General features: G+C 41.5%; 2 protein-coding genes across 5 annotated transcripts in view; both read right to left on the reverse strand.

Moving 5' to 3' along the window:
• Window positions 1–4,694, reverse strand: part of LOC127632336 (tryptophan 2,3-dioxygenase B-like) — a 16,099-nt gene extending 11,405 nt beyond the window's left edge. Inside the window, exons 1-5 of one of the 2 annotated variants that reach the window (XM_052110882.1) lie at window positions 4,538–4,694; window positions 4,304–4,394; window positions 2,034–2,124; window positions 1,889–1,959; window positions 1,666–1,793 (exon numbers count right to left, since the gene is read on the reverse strand). In XM_052110882.1, coding sequence (XP_051966842.1) covers window positions 1,666–1,793; window positions 1,889–1,959; window positions 2,034–2,124; window positions 4,304–4,394; window positions 4,538–4,572 — 416 coding nt within the window. In that variant the 5' untranslated portion in view covers window positions 4,573–4,694. Of the gene's footprint in view, window positions 1–1,665; window positions 1,794–1,888; window positions 1,960–2,033; window positions 2,125–4,303; window positions 4,398–4,537 lie in introns of both variants that reach the window. The other variant, XM_052110881.1, reaches the window with a different exon arrangement.
• A 6,132-nt stretch (window positions 4,695–10,826) lies between these two features.
• Window positions 10,827–19,513, reverse strand: part of LOC127632326 (polyamine-transporting ATPase 13A3-like) — a 53,075-nt gene continuing 44,388 nt past the window's right edge. For all 3 annotated transcript variants that reach the window (XM_052110851.1, XM_052110849.1, XM_052110850.1), the window contains one exon: window positions 10,827–15,377. In XM_052110851.1, coding sequence (XP_051966811.1) covers window positions 15,177–15,377 — 201 coding nt within the window. In that variant the 3' untranslated portion in view covers window positions 10,827–15,176. The remainder of the gene's footprint in view (window positions 15,378–19,513) is intronic.

The raw sequence follows: 19,513 nt of genomic DNA on the forward strand, positions 1-19,513 counted from the left end.
ATGCAAGTTCAGCTCGATCGACAGCATGTGTGTCATAATGTTGATCACTCATTTCGACTCGTTCCTCTTTTTCTTTAAATGTGTGTTCCAGTGACACACTTACAATGGAAGTCAATGGGGTTTAATCTGTACAGATTAAAATACTCACTGTTTATGTCATGTGTCTATACTTTTGAAACAATATGTGTGCTAACATGATTTTACTGATGTTAAATCACTTACTGACCACATCTGAAGATATAGACAATTATACAGCTTCGTTGCCATGACGATTTAATGACTAAAATTAATGTAAAAACTATTTACAGCTCAGATAATACACAAGTTTTAACATAAGAATTATTGTAAGTGCTTTAAAATAATAATTTTCACATTTCTGCCTTTAACCTGTTGTTGAACGCCCCCTTTTTGAGCACAAAGCATGAAAATGTCACACCTGAGGTTAAATGGTTGTATTTATGGGACCGCTTTGGAGTTTGGACACAGTTGTTGTATCTTTTGAAAGAGACACTTTAGACTTTATTTCACAAGTTTCTGAATTAATATCTTTTGTATTTTATTAAAGTTAGAGAAGCTGAAGTTTATAGTAATGGAAATATTTTGAACATGTTTTTATAATCTAATAAAACAATAATAAAAGTGTCAAGACACCCCAGAAATACAATGTGCTCAAAGTCACGAGTCTAAAGAAGTTTCGTTTCTAATCTGAAGATGATTTAATAATAAATGAGTTCCTGCAGCTTTAATCTCTGTAAAATCTCTGGAAGTGTTCAGAGTCAAATTAAGCTCCGCCTCTCAAGACGACACTAAATCTGACCGCACTGCTCGACTATTATGAATAACGCCACAGAAGCAAAAATGGCATTAAATATCAAGTCTGGATTTTAGAGAGATTTGAACAAATGTGGTGAACTTTATACTTAAAACAACAAACAAAATTTGCCGATGACACAAGACAAAATATCTTCTGCTATATTGCTTGTCAAGTAATTTATCTTGTTTTAAAAATTTTTTGATATTTTTACTAGTAAACAAGACAAAAATACTAATTATAAATTGATTTATTTAAACATTTGCAGTAGTCTGAAATATTTATACTGCACACAGTCATTTTCTTACTCAGTTTTGCTTTCCAGTAAAAATATCGAAACGCTTTTAAAACCAGAAAAATACTTGAGAAATATGATATTTGATATTTTGTTTAGCTTTCAGAGAAATCCAATTAAATTTAGGAACATTTAGACTTCAAACAAGAAAAAACTATTCGTCCCAAAAAAATGTTTAATTGAAGAATAAATCACACCAGATTTTAATATCATTCTGCTTCCTAAACATTGAAACGTTTCCTTGTTCAAAGGATGTTTATGTATTTTTACAGACAAATAAATAAGAGTATAAATAACAGATTCTCTTATATATATTGATCTGCTGTTACTGTTTAACTGCTGCGCTACAATGTAACAGTGTTTTGCACATCAGGAATATTACATTCATGAGCTTTGATGTAATTAAAATCCATTATACACACACACACTCAACATGAGCTGCAGAAGCCCAGGAAGTTAAACTATAACATACAAACTCACGCGTGATCTTTATCCAAACACACGCTTTGTTTGGTTCAGATTGAGGCTGTAAACTGGTTGTTTGATCCGGTGCTGTTACCTGAAATCAAAGAAGTCCAGAGCGGTCATCGTCTCCAGCACAGCAAACTGTTGCACCAGCAGTCTGAAGATCATACTGATCCGGTGGATCCTGCTCACCACTTTCAGCATGTTCCTCTCATCCCGGACCTGTGCACAGAGTCACCATCATCATCATCATCATCATCATCATCACTCGGATACGCAAGACACAAATATCCACGTCATCTGCGTGTTTAACTCACGTGGTTTTTAATGAAAAGCTCCCGCACAGAATCCAGCTCCCACAATATCTGCTTGAACCACAGCTCGTAAGCTAGAGGAGGAAACACCATCAACACAACACGGCAGCTTCATATATGTGCGGACGAATGCAAAGACATACATTACCTTGATGTGTAACGATGAAGAGATGCTCATCGTGGATTTTGTTCCCTTTCAGTTGACTCTGCAAGACTTGAGCACTCAGCACCTTCTCAAGCTAACAGAGACGTTCATGTGTTCATTACACACTCTTCCATTAGAAGCACATGATCAGCACACATGTATGTACTGAAGCACATGATCCAGCACACATTTATGTGCTGAAGCACATGATCAGCACACATGTATGTACTGAAGCACATGATCCGCACACATGTATGTACTGAAGCACATGATCAGCACACATGTATGTACTGAAGCACATGATCAGCACACATGTATGTACTGAAGCACATGTCTGAATAATGTTTGACCAGCACACATGTATGTACTGAAACACATGATCCGCACACATGTATGTACTGAAGCACATGATCAGCACACATGTATGTACTGAAGCACATGATCAGCACACATGTATGTACTGAAGCACATGATCAGCACACATGTATGTACTGAAGCACATGATCCGCACACATGTATGTACTGAAGCACATGTCTGAATAATGTTTGACCAGCACACATGTATGTACTGAAACACATGATCCGCACACATGTATGTACTGAAGCACATGTCTGAATAATGTTTGACCAGCACACATGTATGTACTGAAGCACATGATCAGCACACATGTATGTACTGAAGCACATGATCAGCACACATGTATGTACTGAAGCACATGATCCGCACACATGTATGTACTGAAGCACATGATCCGCACACATGTATGTACTGAAGCACATGATCCGCACACATGTATGTACTGAAGCACATGATCCGCACACATGTATGTACTGAAGCACATGTCTGAATAATGTTTGACCAGCACACATGTATGTACTGAAGCACATGATCCGCACACATGTATGTACTGAAGCACATGATCCGCACACATGTATGTACTGAAGCACATGATCCGCACACATGTATGTACTGAAGCACATGATCCGCACACATGTATGTACTGAAGCACATGTCTGAATAATGTTTGACCAGCACACATGTATGTACTGAAGCACATGATCCGCACACATGTATGTACTGAAGCACATGTCTGAATAATGTTTGACCAGCACACATGTATGTACTGAAGCACATGATCAGCACACATGTATGTACTGAAGCACATGATCAGCACACATGTATGTACTGAAGCACATGATCAGCACACATGTATGTACTGAAGCACATGATCCGCACACATGTATGTACTGAAGCACATGATCCGCACACATGTATGTACTGAAGCACATGATCCGCACACATGTATGTACTGAAGCACATGTCTGAATAATGTTTGACCAGCACACATGTATGTACTGAAGCACATGATCCGCACACATGTATGTACTGAAGCACATGTCTGAATAATGTTTGACCAGCACACATGTATGTACTGAAGCACATGATCAGCACACATGTATGTACTGAAGCACATGATCAGCACACATGTATGTACTGAAGCACATGATCAGCACACATGTATGTACTGAAGCACATGATCCGCACACATGTATGTACTGAAGCACATGATCCGCACACATGTATGTACTGAAGCACATGATCCGCACACATGTATGTACTGAAGCACATGATCCGCACACATGTATGTACTGAAGCACATGATCCGCACACATGTATGTACTGAAGCACATGATCCGCACACATGTATGTACTGAAGCACATGATCCGCACACATGTATGTACTGAAGCACATGATCCGCACACATGTATGTACTGAAGCACATGTCTGAATAATGTTTGACCAGCACACATGTATGTACTGAAGCACATGATCCGCACACATGTATGTACTGAAGCACATGTCTGAATAATGTTTGACCAGCACACATGTATGTACTGAAGCACATGATCAGCACACATGTATGTACTGAAGCACATGATCAGCACACATGTATGTACTGAAGCACATGATCAGCACACATGTATGTACTGAAGCACATGATCCGCACACATGTATGTACTGAAGCACATGATCCGCACACATGTATGTACTGAAGCACATGATCCGCACACATGTATGTACTGAAGCACATGATCCGCACACATGTATGTACTGAAGCACATGATCCGCACACATGTATGTACTGAAGCACATGTCTGAATAATGTTTGACCAGCACACATGTATGTACTGAAGCACATGATCCGCACACATGTATGTACTGAAGCACATGTCTGAATAATGTTTGACCAGCACACATGTATGTACTGACCTGCAGGTATTCTCCATAGACGGTTCCTCCTTTAGCCGCTTTATTGATGCCGTGTTGGGACTCATCCTCCGTCTCTGGCCCGCTGGGGTTACTGCTGAACATTCAGATTTTAAGTCAAACCCATTTTATATTTTGATCAAGTAAAAACGAAACATTCAGAATTTGATTTGATTTTCCACAGGAAATAAAGATGCATCATTATCAAAGCTACGTTTGGAAGAATTGCATACGCACTGGTGCTTTCCTCCCAGAAATGGACATCCACTCATGTTTTTCCCCAAATGTTCCACTGAAAATGATCCAATCCACGGTTTAATAAACGTCACACGGTTCTGAACGTTTCAGCAAATAGTGAGTATTTAAAGATTTGCAACATCCAATCAACTGTTGAATTGCCAAACCCTCCCCACCACTGATGATGTATATTACAGGTGTGTTAAAGTCCATATGTGAGTGTGAGAGAGAGAGAGAGAGAGAGAGAGAGAGAGAGAGAGAGTGTGTCTGTGTCAGAGAATGTGTGTGTGAGTGTGTGAGTGTTTTTGTGATTTACGAGGACAATTTTGTAAGTTATAAACTGGTAATCACAAGGGTATTATGCTATAAATGTGATTTATGAGGACATTTCTAGTGTCCTCATAATTTAAATCGCTTATAAATCATACTAAATTATGTTTTTTGAAAATGTAAAAATGCAGAAGGTTTTCTGTGAGGGTTAGGTTTAGGGGTAGGGTTAGGTTTAGGGGATAGAATCTATAGTTTATACAGTATAAAAGTCATTATGTCTATGGAAAGTCCTCATAATGATAGGTAGACCAACATGTGTGTGTGTGTGTGTGTGTGTGAGAGAGGCCCATTCATACCACCATCAAAGAACTTCAGCGTTTCTTAGGTTTTGCCAACTTCATCAGGAATTATAGCTCTCACAGTTCCCTTAACCTTCTCCGATCCAAACCCAAGTCTCTGACCTGGAACTCCGAGGCTTCCTATGCCTTCCAACATCTGATGGAGGCCTTCAACACGGCTCCATCAGCAGGACTTTTGTGGTGAATGTGGACACATCCACTAATGGCATAGGAGCAGTCTTTTCTCAGCAGCAGAGGAAACCATCTAAGCTCCATCCATGTGCCGCCTTCTCCAGAAAACGCTCCCTGGTGGAGCAAAATTATGACATCAGAAACCAGGAGCTCTTGGCTGTCAAATTAGCCCTGGAAGAGTGGCGGCATTGGCTAGAGGGGGCCCGACACCCCTTCCTTGTACTAACTGACCGCAATAACCTCGATTACCTCCGGGAGTCTTGTCGTCTAAATCCTCGCCAGGCAAGATGGGCCCTCTTCTTCACATGTTTCAGTTTCACCATCTCCCATTGTCCGGGGGACAAGAACATCAAAGTGGACTCTTTCCCATCTTTGCACTCCAGAGGAAAGTCCAGAGAAGTCGGATGCCAACCTTCCTCCTCCCATAATTGTAAGCCCTATCCAATGGTCCCTGGCCAATACAATCACTGAAGCCACCACCACTGAACCTGCTCTGCTGGAACTGTCTCGCCAACAAGACCTTTGTACCCTCCTCTCAACGTTTATCACTCATTAACTCAGTCCACTCTTCCTTAGGCACTGGCCACCCTGGGACCAATAGGACCCTCTCACATATCCAGGACCGGTTCTGGTGGTCGCACATGGACAAAGTCATCAGAAGGTTCATCCAGGAATGCCCGGAATGTGCCATGTCTCGAACCCCGCAACAACTACCGGCTGGCAAGCTCCTTCTGCTACCCATCTCAAGCCAAACCTGGTCACACCTTGAGGTCGACATCACCACGGACCTGCCATCCTCTGATGGATTCACCTGTGTTAAAGCCTATAAGTTGATACCCCTCAAAGGTCTTCTCACCTCCCTAGAAACCACTAAAACCCAATTCAACCATGTGTTCAGAACGTTGGGATTCCGAAAGTTATTGTCTCAGGCAGAGGTCCCCAGTTCATCTCCAGAGTCTGGAGGGCTTTCCTTTCCATCATGGGAGTGACCATCAGCCTCTCTTCCAGGTACCATCCTGGCAGACGAGGAAGATTCAGGAGATCAGCTGTTTCCACCAAACTATCTGTCATTACCGCCAGAACCGTCATTTCCTGTCCTGGACAAAGTACGCACAGTATTCCTTATTTCAACCCTCAACCAACCTAACCCCCTTCCAGTGCATACTCGGCTACCAGCATCCTCTTTTCCCCTGGTCCGTACAACAATCTGACATCCCAGCAGTCAACCATTGGTTTAGAGAGCGCGAGAGGGTCTGGGACTTAGCACACCATCATTTGCAGAGGGCTGTGTAGCACCAGAAGATCCTTGCCAATGCCCGGATATCATTTAGTCCCATTTACCAGCCCAGGCAGAAGGTTTGGCTTTCCATGAAGGACATCCGGCAGCGCCTGCCATGCAAAAAGCTAAGTCCCCATTACATTCACTATCAATAAACAAATGAACCGTCACCTACCAACTCCAACTTCACCCTGAATACCATATTCTTTCCACCATATTGTGGTTCTACTTTCCACGTCTCCCTCCTGAAACCTCACTATCCATCTCTCTCTCCTCATCCCTCAGAACCTGATCCAGCTGATGACCCCCCCAACCGCTAATCCTGGAAGACAGACCCGTCTGCGCAGTTCATGACATCCTGGACTCCCACCACCGCAGGGGTCGCCTCGAGTCATTTTCAGAGCATCAAGCGCCCCCTGCTGGAATACAATATGTCTCATGAGAAAGTCAGTGGCTGACAACATGTGCAATTTCAGTCTGAAGGTCAGTTCCCCACACAAAACCATCATGTGAATTTTAAAAACATTAAATATATCACACGAGTCATATATGGAGACAGTGGATACATTAAAGGCGTCCATAGAAATAATCAGTTGTTGTTTCCTGGGTGAGGAAAGCAGACAGGCAAGTGTTTCAGATCAGCAGGTAAGAATTGTAATTTTCTGAAAGCTTTTATTACCCGAGCCACACAACCCCATATACAGTATATCAGCTCTGTAAATCCATAAAGTGAATGGTGACCAACACTTAGAAGCTCCAAAAAGCACAGAAAGGCAGCCTAAACCTCTGCCATTCCCTTACATTTATTTACACACACTCAGTCACTCATAAATGAATATAAACATATTTGCTGTTATATAAGACCTATTGTTTGTATTGGCTGTTTCTGTGGGATGTCCTCCATAAAGAGAGAACATCACTTGGACCAAAAAACAAAACCCCAATCGATATCTCCGCCGCAGGTCTTTAGGTCAGAGAGAGTTGTGTGTTTAATGGGGTAAGTTGGGTTAATATATACATTTATGGGCAAACAGGTATAACCAAATCACATGTTCAGCGAGACATTAGGAATCATGACTTGGGAAATATTTCATAGAAAGGCGGCGCTAAAACAAATTCATCTCGACACATGATGTGCTCACACATGACCCTGACATGCAGATTCAACACGTGAGACTGTCTGTGTGGTCCAGTGATACAGCCAATCCAAACACACCCGCTGGGACACCGCCCCCTGCAATCAGGACGAGCTCAGAATCACTGTTATACCGTACTGTCACTGGACGCCAAGACAAGAATCACTTCTACTATTGATCACGTTTAGGAGTCTGTCATCTGATTATAGTTTTAAAGTCGTAAATATTAATGCATATGATGCTATGACTCTACATTTTTATGCATTTGCTCAGAAATGACATAAAAGTGATTTTGAATCTGAGGAAACATCATTTCATTCAGCCATTGTAGATATGAAGGTTCAAAATGTTTAATTAAATAAAAGCCTAGTTAAAAATAATGAAGGCATGTTTTCCAGTTAGTCATTAATGTACATAAGGGACAATAGTATTTAATGCATGTTATAATAAATATAATTGATATGCTCCAATACAACAATTAAAAATGATATTTTTTGTAAATGAACGGATATGCAGAAATGACAACTTTGATTACTTGTATTTTTAAACACATTTCAAGTCAAGTTTATTATTGATATGCTACTTTGAGTTTGTATTATTATTTTTGTTTTACACAATATCATAGATCTGTTTACTTCACCTTCACCTGGAGCGTTTATTTGAGATAAGATAGCATGAATGACATTTATTATTGACAGGTCTATTCTAAAAATACAAATATTTGAAGAACTGCTGTCAATAATGTTAAAAACACAGTTTAACCTACACTGAAATGATCCGTTACCACTTATTAGTTGTTCTTGTTATAACGAGGTTTATATTAGTGTGTAATTGTCCTTTTGTACACTGAATAAAACGTTCAAATATTGTATTTACAAATTTTGGTTTTTGTACTGGTTTATTACAATATGAAAAATGGAAAATAAAATGGTAATAAAACAAAAGGAGCAATTGGTCAATTATATTCACCCTTTGCTATATTGAAAGCGCAGTATAAACAGTATCAGTGTGTGTGTGTGTGTGTGTTTGTGTCAGCTGTGATGAGCCGTATTGCTGAAGTTATTCGTTTAAAGCCGTTTAAAGTTATTTTAGTAGTACGAGCGATCACGAAGAGCTGCTGTATGTACATTTACATGTATGCATTTGGCAGATGCTTTTATCCAAAGCGACTTACAGTGCACTTATTACAGGGACAATCCCCCCGGAGCAACCTGGAGTTAAGTGTCTTACTCAAGGACACAATGGTGGTGACTGTGGGGATCAAACCAGCAACCTTCTGAGTACCAATGTATTATACAGTGCACTTATTACAGGGACAATCCCCCCGGAGCAACCTGGAGTTAAGTGTCTTACTCAAGGACACAATGGTGGTGACTGTGGGGATCGAATCAGCGACCTTCTGATTACCAGTTATGTGCTTTAGCCCACTAAGCCAACACCACTGCAGCAGATGTAATAATGTTAATTTCGTTGGAATCCCCGAGGGAAAGGAAAGTCAAGTTCCTGGACGGGCTTATTCCGAATTTGTTCAACACAGCGAGCCGTCATCTAGAAATAGAGCGCGTGCACAGAGCTCTTGGTCAGCTTCCCAGGGCGGGTGACAGACCCCGATCCAATCGGTTGGCAGAAAGACTTTGTTCTATGCGCGGCGAGGAATAAAGGCAAGTTGTGTTGAGAGGATGTCTCGTGTGCGTGCATGGACTGTCCGATTTCCGGGGGATGGACACAAGTTGGGACTGTTACGTGCGAGGTTGAAACACATTTTCTTCCTGTTCTATGGTTACATCAATGTTGAATCGAACTTGATAGGGCATGGGGAGGGCATGGGAGGGCATGGGGTGGGCATGTGTTTTGTAGTGCTGGCTTGATTAAGAGCAGGGGAGTCATCACATTGATAAGTAAACATTTACAATTCAATTGTCTCAAACATCTGTTTAATCTTAAAGATCATTTAGGAAGAGTTATTATTGTCGTGGCTGAAATACAGGGACTAAATCTTATTTTGGCTAATATTTATGCACCCAACGCTGATGATCAGAATCAGACTCAAAATATATCTGTCTTGCCCTGGATAACAAACTCAACCTTCTGTGGCAATAATATTGAACGTATATTTTAGCTGAGTCAACTCTCTAATGGTGCGTTCACATACAACGCGAATCAAGTGTTTCTTATGGTGCGATTACATACAAAGTCAATGCAAAGACGTAAATAGATGAAAATTTACACAAATGAAGCGAATGGTGCGAAGCGAAAACACTTAATTCGAGCAAGTTGACATTTTTCAACTCGAGTGAGAAATTTGCATGATGCGTTGAAAGCCAATCAGCATTGAGATAGTCCGGATGTCACTGACGTACTGACGTAGTAGCAGAAGAAATTGGGGAAAATGGATGAGAAAATGGTTGTAGCGGTGTGTGTGGACACACGGAATTGAACGACACAGTGTCAACGTATCTGGATCTTCCACGACAGACACAGACCAGCAATCGTTGTGATATCGGCCACGGTTGATGGCGGAAAGACAAGTTGTCGTAGAAGCCCCTCCTCCTGTCCTTTTCCGGAAGAGAAGGGGGAATACTCCCGCGACCTTAAACCCGAATTTAATTCAGCGGTAAAACTCGAGCGAGCAATGAGAGGTGAAATTTGTCATGTTGCATTTGTATTCGTTCGTGTATTCGTGGCCAAAAGTTGTTGACTAAGGTGGGGGGGTTGTTATGTATGTTTTCGTGGCCAACATTATAATAATAAATAATAATACCAAAAAAAAAGTAAATTAACTACAAATTACTAATTACAAAGACTGTGGGAATATCTCCCCCCCCTCCCCCGTCAACAACTTTTGGAGGGGGCCCTTGGAGATAATTGGCCTCGGGGCCTTTGCAAGTCATAATCCGTCCCTGCCCACATGATCCATGTTCCCAGAACGGAGCGGACATGAGTACTGAAGCGCCAGATGAGCATCCGCCATTGAGATGAACGGGAACGCTAACGGACCGCTCAGTCCAGGTATATCACACACCGGAAAAGGACCAATCAATGTTCCCTATACACAAATGGACAATTGTGCCATTTATTAGACTCAAGGTGGAGGAAAAAAATCAAAAGGTACATTTAAAATATTTATCACATCAAATATAAATAAAAAAAAAAACATTCCAGACTTAAAAAGGCTGATGAGAAATGCACATATTTCTGAACACCAAAAACACCAACCCACATCTTCACCATATGCATTTATTCAGCAGTAATCATTACAAATACACACATTTCCCTGAGGAAATTAAACCAGTCCAGCGGCTGAACTCGTGCTTCTGTCATGTTTAATAACACCTGCAAATGTCCATCATCACATGAACATGAACACAACATGCAGAACACGACATCATGTGACACTCCCAATGAGCTGCACATTCATGACATCAGAGGATCAATCTCCTGTATTTAAGCGCTCAAGAGGGTCATCCAGTATGTCAGCAGAGTCGATCATTACAAAAGACAATAATTTAACATTTCACAATCCCCCAGAAGCACTCAGAGCTGCATTCACGCTCATTAAGGACATACCGGTTTATAAAACAGGATCATTTATAATAGAACAGATCAATGATCAGAACCATTCAAATGTCAAACAGTACCAACATACAGAAAGACACAGAGAGACAGATTCAGCCCTTATATTCAAATTAAACTGCCCCAGAAAGTGAAACAACTTGCATTTACATGTACATGTGTCTGAACCATAGACTGTAAAAAAAGATGGCCGACGCCCCTTCGCTCTTTTCCATTGGTGAGAACTGAAGCCGCCAGTGTCCCGATATGGCGCTGACATCTTGGGACTTGAGTCTGCGCAGTTGCGATTTCGGGACCAGACCTGCGCAGTAGTGAACAGGAAGTAAAGCCGTGAAATCAAGGCCCCGCCCTCACTCTCGCTGAATCAATCGCAAGCACACGCCCCTGCACTTTTGACTTTTGACGGTGTGAAATAATTAATTATAGAAATTTAGATATTAAATTTAAAGCTCCAATCTCCTCAGTCCTCCGAAGATCCCGAAAAAAAGTCAGTTGGTGCTTCAGTGACTACTTCGCTCAGAGAACCTGTCAATCACAGCTGTCAATCATGATGTCACAGCAGCGTTTTTATAGCATCAAATAACTAAAAACAAACTTATTTTGAAAACAAACACTTGAAATGACATCAACGTGATAGAAACGACAGTAAATGACAGAAACTATCTTTGGAAAAAAGATATGTGAAGTGTAATTGAATTGTTTAGTTGGTCTCACGTCCCGTTGAATAACATGGGGAGGCGGGGCTTATGACCTATACTAGGACCAGCCACCGGGGGGCGATCGAGACGTTTTGGCATCACTTTTGAGGGCTTGTGCGGCACACTTGGTGTGAACAGATGCATGAGATTACAGTTACTGTATCAGTTTCATCTTGGAAGAGTTTATAATAGAAATGGTGTTTTGCACTGTAGCGGTGAAACACGACATCATGCTCCTTTGCTTCTGATGTATCAAGGTATCTTTAATACACTTATAATGGATGCATGAGAAAACATGCAACAAATGAACAAACGTACATCGATGTAAGAGAACAGATGGGTCACATTACCTGATATTTCTGAGTGGTTCATTTCAGGAACGACACATTTAAAATTAAAATGGAAAAACATTTTAGGAATAACATTCATGCAACAGGCTGGCATGTTGAGGACAGATGGACTGCGATACATTACGCAAATAAACCACATCTGACAGAAGGGGAGGAGCTTGTCTGCTATTGATTTCAAACCTTCAGCTATTTAGTATGAAAACAAAAAACATGGTTTTCCTCTCAAACCCATTAATAAATCACGAGTGACAGAGTAATACCGATTACTGGCTCACTTTGAGCGGGACCTGCCGTTGTGCTGACGTGACCTGCAAAATTTGAACAATGTTTTTATAAGATCACAGCGGATGCACAACAGCCCTCACGTGAATCTTTACATGAAGTCATTTAGCAGACACTTTTATCCAGAGCGACTTACAAACGAGACACTTAACAACATCTGCAGGACTGCCAAGTTCTTCCAGCGGCTGGAGTAAAGACGCTAGCGCAGAAGAGAGAGACCGCGCGTTAAGTGCGGTATTAAGTGCGATTAGTGCGTGTTGGTTAAGTGCTTGAATCTCAAGCTGCGTTCACACTGCCAGCGACACAATGACCTCATCTCACTCATGGTCAATGAGAGCTGGCGACTTCCGGCAACGGCGACCGGATGTGGGCGTGTCCACTGACGCCACAAAGTTGAGAAATGTTTAACTTTATGCAAATGAAGAGCGACTTTCGGGAGCAACAGCCAATACGAGAGCAGACGGTAGAGCGCATGTGATCCTAATGTTTTAATAATAATATTAATTATAAAGAAACGGCTGTTTAGACGCTCGGCACACACCACTAGCGACCAAACCGCTAGCCACTGGCAACATGCAGCGGTCCGTGTGAACGCAGCTTTACAGTTAAACAAAAGAACGATCAGAAGTTAAACGAACTGGCCAGTAAGATAAAAAAACGACTTGCGCTCCAGAAACGTTTAAGGCGGTCAATGTACCGGACATCAGGGAATAAAGGCATTCCATACATCAGTGTTGGGTGTTATCCAATTACTGTAATTAATTACTTTTTAAAGTAGTGCAGAGCATTACATTTCACATTATTCTACTCTGACTTTAACGATAGTTGACAAATATGTGTAACATGTAATTAAAGGTCATTATTTTAATGTAGGAAATCCATTTACAACATGAATTAATGAATAAATGTGTTTGTTTCTGTGACAGCTGAAGGGTTAACGAGTCAATAAACAAGCTATAGTTACTGTTAAACTAAAGTAACAAAAGTAATTAGTAATGTTTTTAATAGTAATCAGTAAAGTCAGTAATCTGATTACAATTCATTTGTATGTTTGAGTAACTTCCCCAACACTGATAAGGATGAACCCCAAAGTATTTTTCGGTCAGAACGAGTGCTTTAAAGACTTGTTGGCCTAATTTGTGTTTGCTGATGTCTTATATAAACGTGTTTATATTTAAATGTGCGTATTATATGTTTTAGTTAAGCCAGTGTCAAAGCTCAATTTCATTAAAGGGACAGTACACCCAAAAATTACAATTTGGTCATCATTTACTCACCCTCATGCCGTCCCAGATGTGACTGACTTTCTTCTGCAGAACACAAATTAAGATTTTCAGAAGAATATTTCAGCTCTGTAGGTTCATACAATGCAAGTGAATGGTGACCAGAACTTTGACAGCTCCATAAAGCACATAAATGCAGCATAAAAGTAATCCATAAGACTCCAGTGGTTTAATCCATGTCTTCTGAAGTGATATGATAGGTGTGGGTGAGAAACAGATCAATATTTAAGTCCCTTTTCACTATCAGTCTCCACCCCGACCAGCCCCAACTACCTGAATGTGGAAGTGAAAGTGAAAGTGTAGATTTACAGTCAAACGTAACAATTTTTTCACCCACACCTATTATTCTGAAGAAATGGATTATTGGGTCTTTTGGATTACTTTTAAGCTGCCTTTATGTGCTTTTTGGAGCTTTGTGCTTTAAAGTCAGTCACATCTGTGTTGGCATGAGGGTGAGTAAATGATGACAGCATTTTCATTTTTGGGTGAACGATCCCTTTAAAACTTTACATTAGTGTAAATATACACGTACAACATGTTATTACTATTTCAATTCACTAGCAAATATAATGTAAAAACATAAACACTAATGTAAAGTATAATCTAAATTGCAAGTATGATTATGCCGATAGAGTTTCAGGATGTAACAAATCAAAACCTGTCGCCAGCAACTGCGCCGAGAGAAGTGAACACAACGTTTGGCCTGACGCAACTGAATCCCGCCGCGGTTCTTCCATGGGAAGAAATATGAAAAGAAAATAATTGTCGCATTATATATTTATATAAATATATAATGTTGATTTATTCATCAAAATGGGCTGAAATGTTGTGATCCATTACAGTTTGGTATGTTGCACATGAAGACTGCGGTGATGGTTTCCATAGCGACAGCGTGCAGCCTTAGAGCCAGTATTACAACGACAGGATCCTAACGCTTGTGGTCCTCCACTCCACAGCCGAAACTGATCAGAGAAGCATCGAAACAAACCCACCAGGTCCATGAAAGATCCACATCTGGAAATAACGACTTGATCCAATTCTTACGTCTGTGTTATGTCTTAAGGGAGCATTGGGGCGGGGCAAACACAGTTCCCAGCCTGTGAACCCCGCCCATTAAAAGAAGAGCAACAAAACTCAGTGAGGTGTCATTTCAAACTCTCTTTCTCGCAGGTTTGTGTTGTGGTGTCTCTTTCAACAAAAAGCCTTTGGGTGTGCAGAATAGGGTGTGCGTGTAAATGCTAGGAAACATCCTCGATCTGGTAAGAACATTTGTCCGCATGAGAGGCGGGTTTGGCTTCAGTAGTGCTCTTAGGTTTGGGAGGCCAGTCGGGATCCACGCTCAGCTCTTGGGCCAGGTGCATGTACCGAGCCTTGGGTGTTCTCCTCCGCCGGCAGCACAGACAAGAGAGGCATTTAGATCCATACGAGTCTATTCCACCCTATAGACACACACACACAGACACACACACACACACACAGCCCAGAGAGGAACATATGGGGAGGTGGAGATAGCAAAAAAAAAAAAAAAAAAAAAAAAGCACATTTTATCATTTTCTTTAAAAGCCAGTTCAAACCTGGATTGGAAAAAAGCAATTAGATTTTCATAAACAATGTCACATGTCTGATTCTTGGTGACATGCCTCAATTGCATGCAAGAGTAATGGCTCTTAATTCTGTTAATTCTATTAAATATAAAGTTGTAATCGCAGCTTCAGCTTTGTTTTCCAGCTCAAATGTTCCGGGTTCAAATCTGCCATGTCATCAGCTACCACAGAAAATAATTGTGAATTACAAGCAACCAGTCCTGTAATGTGCTTACAATGAGTCTACGGGGCAAGACAACGCACTGGAATAAATGTTCGCGGTTTCAAAGTACTGAAACAATATACACGAGACTCCTGTCACATGACCATGTCAAATCAGTAAACCTGGAAACCTTTGCATGATACCAGGAAAGGAGCGTTTGGAACAGTCTTATTGCCCAACCCACTGGGTTCGGTCCTGAGAACCGGTTCCATTCTATAAAAAACACCGGAACAGTACGATCTTCATGACTTCTGGTTAAGCAAACGATTCCCTTGTGTGCAATTTTTGGTCAATTTTCTCCCCAATTGGGAACGCCCAATTCCCAATGTGCTCTAAGTCCTTCGTGGTGGCGTAGTGACTTGCCTCAATGCGGGTGGCGGAGGACGAATCTCAGTTGCCTCCGCGTCTGAGACCGTCAATCCGCTCATCATGTGACTTATTGAGCGTGTTACTGTGGAGACGTAGCGCGTGGAGGCTTCACGCTATTCTCCGCGGTATCCACGCACAACTCACAACACGCCCAACCGAGAGAGAGAACCAATTTGGTTGGTAAGGAGACCTGGCTGGAGTAACTCCGCACACGCCCCACCGAGAGCGAGAACCACATTATAGCGACCACGAGGAGGTTACCCCATGTGACTCTACCCTCCCTAGCAACCGGGCCAATTTGGTTGCTAAGGAGACCTGGCTGGAGTAACTCCGCACACGCCCCACCGAGAGCGAGAACCACATTATAGCGACCATGAGGAGGTTACCCCATGTGACTCTACCCTCCCTAGCAACCGGGCCAATTTGGTTGCTAAGGAGACCTGACTGGATTCAAACTCACGACACCAGGTGTGATAGTCATCGTCAATACTCGCTGAGATACCTCAAATTCTTCCTCAAATACTAAAAGATTCATTTTAGGAACTGGAATCGTTAAAATTCCTTCCGATTGATCCCCAACCCTACAAAGAAATCAATGCTTCCACAAAAAATATTTAAAAAAATGAGCAGCACATTTTTGCTTTGAAACCCTCCGTAATGTCTTGCCCCTTCTGCCATTTAAAGGCATTACCCACAGATGCTGGTGACAACTGATTTGAACCCGAAGCCTGTTTATTTAAAGGAATATTCCAGGAGATTTACAATTAACGCGTATTATAATTTATCAGCAAAATGGTAATCCCGGTGACTTGCACATGATATCTGTGACATGACATAAACTCTCACAGGAAGTACACAGTTCTCCAGCCTACTGAAAGGACGTCCCACATCAAAAAGATGAGTCAAAATGATTGATAAGTGGTCACTGTCCACAGACATTAAGCTGAAAACAACTTGGAATATTCCTTTAACAAACACGCATCCCTCATCAACACACAATGCATCAGAAACGTTTGTCACGTTTTGAAACTCATTTTGTTGAAAGTTTACGTTGGTCTGTTTGGTACACACCTGCACCATCAAAAACATCCTGGATATCCAGTTTTAAAGGGATAGTTCACCCAAAAATGAGGTCTGTCAATTGAACTATTAATTAAAATGTAAATAAAGATATGCCTTATAAAACTAACGCAATTAATGATGTCCCCAAACTGTAATAAGGAGCAATTCGAGCTTGAAGGATCTGCTGTTTTCAGCAGGGGGCAGTAAGCGAAACTCCAGCTGTATAAACCACACAACATGACACCAGCGACAGCCAGGGACGGATTATGACTAGCAAAGGCCCCCCCTCCACCTAAAAGTTGTTGAGAAAGAGGGTTCGTTGTTCATGCCCAAAGGGGGTGTCACCAAACTAGATCGCTCAGCCTTAAAGCCCAGGGCACCCCCAGGCAGTCATGGGCCCCCTGGAAGTCGAGGGCCCCGGGGCACTGGCCCCATTGGCCCGGTCAGTAATCCGTCCCTGGCGACAGCACAAGATGAGAAGAACGTGTTCATGTGTTCAAACGCAGCTGGAAGAAGAGCATTTCTGAATGCAGGAATCACGAGACGCGTTTTCTACCTACTTTTTCGAACTCGTCCTAGAGTGTTTGTCCGATTTGCGTGAAAATTGGCCTGCACTGGCCTAAAAGTGATTCACAGAATGTTTATAAACTACACCGTTTTCGAATTGCGCTTCAATGAATTCGACGAAGAACGTGCAAAATCGAACTTGAGGCTGTATCTCCGCAACACTTTGAGGAATTAGGACGAAACTAGGTGCGGGTCATCACAATTAGGCCCTGAGGTTACCTGCAGCGTTTTGGCGCACTGCCCCCAACAGGTCACGAGATATGAAATAAGCACATTTTTGCTTATAAATTCTGAACAGTTGGTCAAAATGATCAAATTGGTCTCATTAGAATCAGTGTGGTATAAAAAGTCCAACGATATGAAAAATTCCTATGTTGGCCATTTTGGATGTCGGCCATTTTCAATTTAGCCATAAAATGCTGTATTTTACAAACGACTTGGCGTATCGTTATGAAACTCGGTATGTGTCTTTGGCATCATGCTCTGAAGGGACTCAAATGGTTTCGTGTCAAGCGTCAAAAATGATAATGCCATTTCTAAAAATGCTAATAGCTATTGACTCCTTTCACCAACCGTCCGCCATTTTTAAATGTTTTGAAAACCTATTTTTCAAGCTCCTCCTAGACCGATTGTCTGATTTGCACGAAAATTGGCCTGCATCATCTAGAGGCACTCACGAAAAAAAGCGAATTCACATAATTTTGATAAACTACACCGTTTTCGAATTGCGCTTCAATGGATTTGACGAAGAACGTGCAAAATTGAACTTGAGGCTGTAACTCCGCAACGCTTTGAGGAATTAGGATGAAACTTGGTACGTGTCATCACCATTAGGCCCTGAGGGTACCTGCAGTGTTTTGGTGCACTGCCCCCTGCTGGTGAGGAGACCAATGGCTATTTTGGCTACTCTTGAACTCTTTCTTGCATGATATCCATCATGCCCAGATACTAGAGCAGTTTCAGAACAGCGCCACATACTGGATAAAAATTCTAAGAATGAGCTATTTTTAGTTATTTTTAAAATAAATGGGATTTTATATTATTGAAAGTTTACTTTTTATAACTCCTCATACACCGTTCATCGGACTCGAAGCAAAAACATGTCACAAAGCTTCTTTTGCTGCTCATGGTGCCGATAATTGGCTTGACCCGGTATCACGGCTTGCAGCTATATTTATATACGAGTTTGAGCTTTTATTGTCATTTAACCAAATGCAGATGCAATATAGATAAGCGAGATATCATTTCTCACAGGCCATAATGCATACATACAACAGAAATGTACACATTAATTACACAATGCTATTTGATACACATTATCCACACAATAGACAGTTTTCATTTCACACCGTTCACATTGGAACAATTATATACGCAAATAAATTAAATTCATTAATCAGCACATACCGTAATGAATTTGATTGACAGACCAAACAAAACTAACATTTTGTCATCATTAACTCCCCCCTCATGTAGTTCCAGTGAAAGTGAATGGTGACTGAGGCTGTCTAACCTCTACTTTTGTGTTCCACAGAGGACAACATGAGGGTGAGTAAATGATGACACAATTTTCCTGTATGGGTGAACTATCCCTTTAACAGAGGTATGCAGTAGTTGCCACTACAGCAGGAAATGTGGAAAGGAGGGAGGGGTAATCACAGACCCCGGAGCATGACAAAACAAGAGTCCCCGCAGGGGGCGCCAGAGAGCATTCAGAAATATCATGTTGGCGCATGCAAGGCCAAACGTTAAAACAGAGTGTTTGGTGAGA

Source organism: Xyrauchen texanus, chromosome 39 (genome assembly GCF_025860055.1).
Source record: "Xyrauchen texanus isolate HMW12.3.18 chromosome 39, RBS_HiC_50CHRs, whole genome shotgun sequence".
NCBI classification, from domain to species: Eukaryota; Metazoa; Chordata; class Actinopteri; order Cypriniformes; family Catostomidae; genus Xyrauchen; species Xyrauchen texanus.